General features: G+C 42.5%; 1 protein-coding gene across 1 annotated transcript; it reads right to left on the reverse strand.

Annotated features, from left to right (window-relative positions):
- Positions 1-5,016: 5,016 nt before the first annotated feature.
- On the reverse strand, positions 5,017-9,339 carry LOC131884603 (uncharacterized). The gene is made up of 5 exons (XM_059232437.1): positions 8,984-9,339; positions 7,476-8,293; positions 7,190-7,405; positions 6,973-7,110; positions 5,017-6,903 (listed from the first exon to the last, which is right to left on the reverse strand). The coding sequence occupies exons 2-5, from the start codon at positions 8,070-8,072 to the stop codon at positions 5,608-5,610; spliced, it is 2,247 nt and encodes a 748-aa protein (XP_059088420.1). The 5' UTR covers positions 8,073-8,293; positions 8,984-9,339; the 3' UTR covers positions 5,017-5,607.
- Positions 9,340-9,539: the final 200 nt, after the last annotated feature.

The raw sequence follows: 9,539 nt of genomic DNA on the forward strand, positions 1-9,539 counted from the left end.
ATGATGATCTGACAGATTACTAGGTGTCACATGGACATACTGGATCAGATCAGGGTCATTGGAAAAAACAAGTCAAGAACGCTATTCGCTCTGGTGGCTACACCAACATGCTGAGAGAGATTGCGCAAGATCGCAAATTCCTCCAGCTTTTCGAACGACTGAGACGTCGTTTTCGAAATGGGAATATACCCATCTGGACTAGCCTCCCACTCTACAACGCTAGCCGAAAATTGAAGTCCCCTACAAAGAAAACCTCAAGAGACTTTAATTTGCTGGCAAAGTTCTTCCCCAAGAAATTACTGATGCATGTTGCAAGTTTGCCACTGTTTATCAAATATATGGTTCTTGGCACAACCAGCTTCATCAATTGCAACCATTTTATGGCAAGTAGGTGACGCTTAAGAGGGAGCCTCCGCAAAAGGCCCTCTGGGATGGCTCATCACGAGGATCACTTTCTTGTTGATCTCATTGTTTTGTTGTATCATGCATTGAAAATAGCATAAACGCAACACGGACACAACAGGTTATTGGGCTAAATGAGACCACCCCAATTCAATTGTAGAAGACACTTCTCCAAATAAACTTGTCAACACTCGTTTTTGTCACCATTAAATGCCGCAAAAGAGGTTCATTTCGTTGTGCGCTGAGCTCCAAACAAGAGCTGCACTTGATCCCACCTTGACATTGATCCAACTAAGTATCCAATCCAATCAAGGAAAATATTGTCGTCCTCGTGGCTCTGCAGATGTTCTAATGGGTTGAAATCAATGGCAGGAATCTGCTACAAAGCTACTGCAGAAAAGCACCTCTGCGGTTAGAGTATTGTGACTTCTTTTCACCTAGAAGGCATAAATTGAAAATAAACCCTGATTTTTTTTTTCTTTTTCAAAAAAATAGTCCTCTGATTTTTTTTACTATCTACAAGACTTGAGTCCGGCAAAAGACTCAAGTCCAGCAGAGGGGAAGAGTCTTTTACAACAGTCAGTTCTAGCAAAAAGACTTGTCTTGCAAAATTCTAGAAAAAAATGAATATATTTTCTAGACAAGTCCGAACTCAAGTCCTTTCTAAAACACTCGAGTCCGGCCAAATTCTCAAAAATCGAGTAAAAGACTCAAGTGCACTCTGACTCGAGTCAGGACTGGCCCCAGTACTATTAGTTAGCCTGGAGGAAATAAGGCAAGAAGCTATTAATTTCAAAAATTAAATTTCACATTTTTATTCTTTGGGTAACCTTTGACGAACTCAACCCAACCTGAATCCCCTGGATTTGAGCATCTAAGGGCATGTGAAGACCAATGTCTGTGCCACCACCCACAGCAATGTGGGCAAGCTGAAGGCTCCAATTGGTGAGGCCTGGGCTGCCACAGGTACATAAAAAAGATTTTCACCAACTTTGTCCCAGACTCAAGCTTTGCATGGTCATCAAAGGCGTTGTATTTGAGAAATATGATGTCAAGATATATGCCTTCCAACTTTGATCTTACGTGCTAAACTCTCCAACTCATCAGGATCATGAAAATCAATATATAGGGTATAGTATGTTGTGGTGATGAGATAAAATAAGTTTTCAAAATCAGGGTTGTCAGAAAGCTAGGAAAGTCAAAGCACCAGAATGTAACGTAAAATGTTAGGTTTGAGAAAAAAGCTCATCCTGGTTTGACCAAAGAAAAATCAGGATTTCTTTTTGAGACGAACCGACGGATTGTCAAGATTCCCCTAGTGATGCAATGTGGCACTGAAAATGTAAATTGGTAGCCCTAGTCGCAACCTCGCATGATTATTTATTTGATCCCATTTCCCATTAGTAGTATGGTGAACCCGGTGCTTTGGGTTTTAGATTTTGCCCCACCTTTTGGAATACTTTCAGGATTTGCTAGAGTGGAGCAAACTTCCTCAAAACATTTATCAAGAGCTACATCTATGGACTTTTCCTTGTTCAGCCTTGAAATCAGGTCCAGCTCCCCTAACCTTTCTACAATCAACGGCCAATGTTTATGTTAGAGCTTGAACTTAACCAGACCGACTTTCTGGCCGGTCTTACTCAAGAGCGCGCCGGTTTTTGAGTAATGGTAGACCCTATTTTGAGAACATTGTGATCGGGAAGATTATTAAGCGCCATATGGATATGCTGGATCCGATCAAGGCCATTGGAAAAGACCTAGCCCAGAACACTATTTACTCTCGTGGCTACATCAACACGCTGGAAGGGGTTGTACAAGATCGCAAACTCCTCCAGCTTTTCTACCGACTCAGATGTCGATTTCGAAATGAAAAGATTTATTTTTGAACCCTCGCCCTCTTGGGAGGGAATCGTAGCTTAGTTCAAGTTGCCTCTTATACTACTAGCAATACCAGTTCCGTTACTGGCACTAACTCATCCAATGAGTTCTTTTTTGAGCAGCTGCTCATATAGTCTTGTGAAATAAGCGTTAAGTAACAAAGAAAAGCTCTGGTTGAAATGTTTTGATCAAATTTTTTAATCAATCTCCCATTAAAGTACTTGCTAGACCCACCATCTTTTATTAGTTGCTTGATCATATATTGTATGGGTACAGTGTGACCATAAAGTTCCTGTCCTTTGATAACACTTCAACCATCAACGAACTCTTCAATCGATCTATTATATTTGATAACTGATAAGACATGAAATGTTACTTCTGTTCCACAATTTAGCTAAATTAAGTGAATGATTGTAGCCTTTGACAGTTCCCAAATCGCCTTTGAAATATCGTTGGTATTAAGGTTTAGGGAGTGCCAGGTCCAAATATCGTTGAAAAATGTCTTTCGTCTATTGCTTGGTGGTGTCATGTAGCGCAATTTCAAACAAGAAAATTTCCGGTGAAGATGAGATGATCCTCCATTTTATGTCGACTAGAAATGGGTAGAACTTGTAACCGTCCGAAACCAACGTATGGATATAGCGGAGACTCATTTGCATCTTAGGAGCTAGGAATCTTAATTTTAGATTTGAAAGCAAGCTATACAGGGTGTCCCACTGAAATTTGGGCAAAAAATAGAATGCTAATACCTCTGCTTATTTTTAAATTTGGTGTTAAACTGATGATCCACTTTGATTCGTCATTTGTTTGTTTACAATGTCTCAAAAATTGTGCTTGAACGTGCTACAGGAAAAAAATTGGCACATGATAAGGCCATTAGGGAGAAGATAGTTTGCCTTCACAACCAGGGATTGTCTGAGAGACTTTTCTGAGAGAGACATAGCTTTGAGGCTGCTGGAGGCCAAATCCATTATTCATGACACAATATTTCGACACCAAACGACTGGGACAATTGAGGCCCAGCCTTGCAAACCCAGATTTTGACCAATGAAAACCAGGCAGCTTGTAAATAAGGACAGAAATAAATTAATCCGGAATCCTCACAGAAGCATCAAGGACATGTCCAAGGAGTATCAGGTTCCAAAAACCACTCTAAGGAGAGTATTATTCGACTTGAACACAAAATGGTTCAAATTCCCTTAAAGGTGCGTGCTCTTTGAGGCCATTGTGGCCAACAGGCTGCATTGAGTCCGCATTATTCGAGATAAGATTGCCTCCATTCCACACACTGCCACAATTTGGAGCAATGAAAAGATTTTACCGTACAAAGAGAACCGTTAAAATGACAGATTTTATTCTTGCAACCTTGGGGACATCCCCCTCAACAGCAGAACCGCTTTTGTTTGCCAGCGTCCGACCCATGTGATGGTTTGGGCAGGGGTCTCTGATGATGGCCGCAAGACTCCTCTTGTGGTCATTCATGAGGGCACCGAGGACAACTCAGATGTTTATATCAAACTTTTGGAAAAGTAGTTGCTCCCCTAGATCCAACAACAGCATTGGGGGCATGCATATGAATTTATGCAAGATGGTACTCTACTTTACATCTCTCAGAAGACTCAGGACTGGGGTAGGCTAATTGTATGGAATTTGGGGACAACAATACTTCCCGTCCAGGCTTAAACCTTATGGTTTTTCTATTTAGGCAATTTAGAGAGGAAAGTGGGGGGGTAAAAATTTCCCAAATGTCACAGCCTTAATAACAGCCTTAAAGGCTGCACAGATGAAATCTCTGAGGATTTGGTGCAGAGAATTTGCCAGTAGTTGTACGACAACTTAAGACTAGTAAAGAAATAAGGCCCGTGACCTAAAAGATATTTTTAAATCACAAGATTATAAAAACATTTGAATAAACAGGTTTTCGTCTGTTATTGCTGAAATATTGACAACTTGCAATTTTTCGTGCCCGATTTTAAGAGGTACACCCTGCAGTGTACAAATGACAAAATGACGTGTTCCTTCTAGTCCTTACTATTAGAGTGTATATGAATTATAAATATTATAAGAAAAATAAATATTCTGAGTTCGCATCTCAAACTGTCGGGGATTTCCCTCTGTGGTGATTTATTCTTACTAATTCAGAAGGGTTGCATGTTTTTGCTGGATTTAAATAGACTGCTTAAATTCTAGACTGCGATGACCCCGCCGACATATACATTAGTAGGAAAGGGCTCGAATTATAAAACATGTCTTAAAAGCAAAATTTGCCTGACTTTGACAAATCTTCTTGCTTCATCCACTTTCACAGGTTGTCTCTGTTGTTTTCAATTGTCTAACTCTGAATTATTTAAGCCCATCAAATGGTCGATTTCATTTCCATCAAATCCATTACCACAGTGGGTTTCTCTCTTTTAGGGCCAATAGAGGCTTGCACGAGGTTCAATCCCAAAAAACAGTATTTATTCGAATGGCTGTGGAAGCCGTTACCACCAAAATTGTTGATTTTCTTTGGCTGATATCACTTCAATCGCTTACTTTGTTCAAATTTCGCTCATTTTGGCAACCACCAAGAGGTTTGATGGCTGTTGAAACTGGTCTTTAGGGTTACATTTTCATGTTTTCAGAAAGCTCCACAGACATGAAGGTTGCGACACATTGCTAATAGCGGTAATGAAGTCCACGAAGAAGAGAGATGAAAATTCCCAATCAACCTCCCAGTCATGACAAATTAACTTGGAGCTTTCTTTTTAAATTGGCCTATACTTTATTTGAATAATGTTTATTCAACATTTAAAAAGAAGTCGTGTTCACATAAAGAACCCTTTGTGGGTTGTCTTCATATTCATTTCATGACTGCATATTGTTCGGTAGCTGGCGACTCAAATTAGTTTTGGTAAGATTTTAACCAAAAATAACAATTTCACTGAAGACTTCATCTTTGGTTTTATGGCGAAGCTGAGCATTCTTGCAAATACGTTTCTTTACATATCACATTCTGGTTTGGAAATCTTTCCGTATGTACAATAGTAATCATGTGTTTTCAAGGTTCTTTATGTCCTGCCAAACACTGAACTCGGCTATAAAAGTGCGTTAAAATCATGATTTGTTGTGATTTTTTATAAAGGAACGAACGAATTCTGTTGAATGTTGCAAAACCGATACAGAAGGCATCATAACACGGTGAGTTCTTGTGGTGTATCTCTGAATGGCGTTTATGAACTGTGACATTAGTGTGACTAACAGAAAGGCATTGACCAGTAAGTCAGATTGACACGTTCTCACTTCAGCCAATAGAACAAGTTTTTGAATTGGTCTAAATAATTGTGTCTACTTGAGCTTTTTGACATTCCTTGATCCCGCAGGATCCGTCTCTGATCCAGTCCGGCCGTTCACACTATCACCATTCAATCCCCTGTGGTGAGGAGGTTTTGACGAAGAACTGGTTGAAGGCATCTTTGTGGCAGAGTCTGGAAGCATATCGTCATCCATTGGAATGGTGATGATTTCATCCAAGTGATTTGTGCTCGTTTTTTTACTGGAAGATGTGGACGGTTGATGGGGCTGCTTTGAGACCATGACTGCGGCGGACGAAGACGAATGGGAAGAGGGTCCAATGGGATTTTGAGCCGTAGCTTTCTTTTTGGGAATTGCCCCCGTGTCACGGCTGGGTACTCCATTCGCATTGTTTTTCTTCACATGTTCGACATTTTCCGGCGGATGCTTCGTGGAAAAGTCGTTTTGTTTGCCACTGAAAGGTTCCGGTTGGACCAATGCTTTGATAACGGTCTGGGTGGGAGTATCATCCAGAGGCGAAGATACGTTTCCCAAGGAGTCTTTAGGTTTCGGCATATTCTGGGGATCGCCTGATGTTGAGGGTTGGGAGACTCTGGTGGTAAAGGATGTGGATTGCATCTGTGAACTTTGCTTGGATTTGGCCAAAAGCGGAGCTCCTGCCGATTTCACCAAGGAGCCACTCGGGTTGGCAGTGCTGGACGAAGGGGGAGGCAGCTTTGGTGTTTGTGAGTAGGAGGAGGAGGAGGAGGAGGAAAGTCCCTCTGCTTTGGTGCCATGTCGAACCGGCTTTTGAGAGACATTACTGGGCACTTGGGAGGCGTTACTTTGTGCGATGTCTGAAGATGTTTTTGAACGGTGTCGATTATCACTTTCAGTTCTCTCTGGATCAAAGCTTTTTGATTTAGTTGATTGATCGGAAAGGTGCCGAGTTTGGGGGCCAGAGCCCAAGGGAGCTGCCGTCTCTTGGCGGTAATTTTCATTGACTAAATACTGTTCGGCCGGATTGAGAAGTGGGGCGGGTTTTGATTGCTTCATCGCAAGGGATTGTGACGGATTGTGGTGGGTGAATGGATGGGAGATGGATTTTTGACCTTCAGGAGTCTGGGCAGTGATGGGGGCAGCCTCATTCGTTGAGTGGGAGCGACTGTTGACGGGGGGAGCAGACGGACCACTTTGGATAGGAGGACAACCACCCTTGTTAGTTGCAGTCTCATGAAGAGTGAAGTGAGTCGATGACTCTTGTAGGAGCACCTTCTCATAAGCCTTCCTCTTCAGGTGGCAATTGAATATACATAGAAAGGCTTCAAGGCTGCAAATGAAGCCGAGAATCTGCAAAAGGAACGTGAGGACGCGTCTTAATATTACCTTTCAATGTATGATGAATCGTGGGAAACTTACCGAGGCTATCAATAAATGACTTCTGGTCCAAAATGGTTCCAGACTCCAAATGGTTGATTGCCTTGATGTATGAACATGTAGAACAAGCGCGGACGAAACAATAAATGCGAGTGTCAGGGAGGCGTAAACAACCGATTGCTGAAGAAAACAAAAGCCACTTATTTTAAGGTTAACGTTCGTCCGACTTTACGTACAAACATGGGGTTCAATAACTTACCAAGAATCCCAGATCAAGTGGAATCAGCGCATTCACATGTGATATGTTCAAGAAAAGGACGAACATGGTGAACAGAATTGAGAAAATGCAAATGAACATCAAAAACCGTAGCTTCGGAAGGTGAGATAGATTTGGGACGTAGTACTCCAAATTATCCCAAGAACCAGGGGCAGTTGGAGCTGTGAACAAACACAGAAGGCAAGCTGTGCATGTTAACTGAAAGAGATGAGGGCACACTTGTCATGCTTGATCAAGGATTCCAACCGACGGTTTGAAGGTTACTTACTACAAAGAGAACCCGTATCAAAGTTCTGGGATTTTTGAACGTGGATATATCACAAAAGCATAGTATTGAATGCATCCGTCGCATTATGAAGAGTCCTTGGCCATTACCCATGCCCTCCTCCACTCCGTGTCCACCTCCACCTCCTCCTCCTCCCGCATCATCTTCATCCCCGTCTCTAGGTTCATGGTAGTGTTGGTACACAGCATGCGAGTCCCAGGAATTGACGGAAAAGGTTGGAGATCCAGGACCACTAATTTCATCTGCGATGTTCCCTCGATTTGACCGCGGTCTCGGATATTTTCGACGACCTCTCTTGTTTTGAGCGGTAACGCTTCCAACCTGTGACCCGTCAATATCGAAATCCTGTATATCTTCAGTCTCAAAAGCAGCCAACTCGAGGCGGTTGAGATCCTCGAGGAGCTCTTCAATCTCGTCGGGACCGTAGATGTCTGACACTGAATTGACCCAATGGCGGGTTGCCGCACTTCCCCCACTGATATCAGTGCCCACGCTGTACCTTCCCAAGCTGCCGTTACCCCCACTGGTACGACCAAGGGAAGCCCGGTCAAAGCGGTCTGCCAACGAAGATCGAGGCATGACCGACAACCACCGAACTCCCCTGGATTTAATCAAAGTCTAGATTTTCAGGGTTGCACGTCCAAGGCAGCATGTCGTGGCTGTCAGCTCATGACAAGGCGTGGGTACTTGGGCTTACTCCAGGCATTGTCAATGAGTCCACCCTTCAACTCCGATCACTCAGATTTGTCACATCCCAGGCCTTTCCAAGGTATGTCAACACTAAAGCTGGGAACAATGGTCTGAAAACAAATGGGAGGTAAAATATGATTAAAAATGGGAAGTTAAGTCGTGGGCTGGACTACTCGAAAGAGGCTCAATTTTTGTGTCTGGGTCGCTTGTTTGGAAAGTGGAAAACAAATAAGCCTTTCTCTCTTCTCTCGACGGTCTTTGGAGGCTACAGACAAGGGAACGTGGTAGCATGGAAAATAGAGTGGGCCGAGATGAGAGAACAAGGAATTACCATTGAAGGCCCTCAATTTTTGTCCAAGACGATTTATTGTGGAAAAGGCCTCCTTGAGGTAGAAGAGCACAAATTCTCGCTGCTCAAATGGACCTGAGATCATATCTTTTTAGTTTGGTGAAATTATTATTCGAAAAGATATGCCAATATTTCTACCAGCACTCTCTTATTCATAACTTTTGGAGCATTACTCGCTTTGAAATTTAAAAAAAATTGTTCCGAACATGGTTGATTAAAAAATCTGGTTTTGACCGCATAAATGTGTTATCATAGGTTAAGTTATTTGTGTATTAATCTTGTCGAAAATATTTCTAATATATTCGAAATATCAGCATCAATGCCGGACTAAACATAGTAATGACTACAATAAGTACTGAAAATGGGGGAAAAGAATATTTCTTCCAATTGCGGGAGTCGATGAATGAGTAAGTTTGACTGGATAAGTGAAAAATAGTCTATTGATGCCTACCTCTCCATGAAAAGGACTTGATATCACGAGGTGACCGAGTTATTGAACAAGTTAATGCAGACACTCATGGTAGAACAAGGTTTACCCGTTGAGATAAACACACTTTTTCACTGGAATCTTGCTCCACTGCTTCCTCCAATGGGAACTTGATGTTCATGCATTAGAAATGACTTCCAAGCGTGGATCAGATCTCGGTGACGTACCATGGTTCCCAATGAGTCGATGAGTGTGCACTATCAATATGGATGATTTTATGGCAGATAGGTCGAGTATCAGCAGCCAATTTATTTCTTCTTCATCCTTATTCCATCCATCTATCTATATATCTAAGTATCAGCAGCATGGGTGGCAGTAGGCAGTGGCCTTCACACAGTGCTGGCTCTGCACATTGACATGCTTGCTCTGCAAGCTTCGGACTCGACTACTACCACTGCCTCCAACATCACCATCACCACCAGAAGGCAATCCATCGTTGTGCGCCAACAGAGTGTCCTCGTGGACCTCAGCAGCAGGCAAAGATAGGTTCTCGTGCACTGGTGGCCTGCCCGCAAGGCCA

The sequence above is a fragment of the Tigriopus californicus genome, chromosome 8 (assembly GCF_007210705.1).
Source record: "Tigriopus californicus strain San Diego chromosome 8, Tcal_SD_v2.1, whole genome shotgun sequence".
In the NCBI taxonomy this organism is placed as follows: Eukaryota; Metazoa; Arthropoda; class Copepoda; order Harpacticoida; family Harpacticidae; genus Tigriopus; species Tigriopus californicus.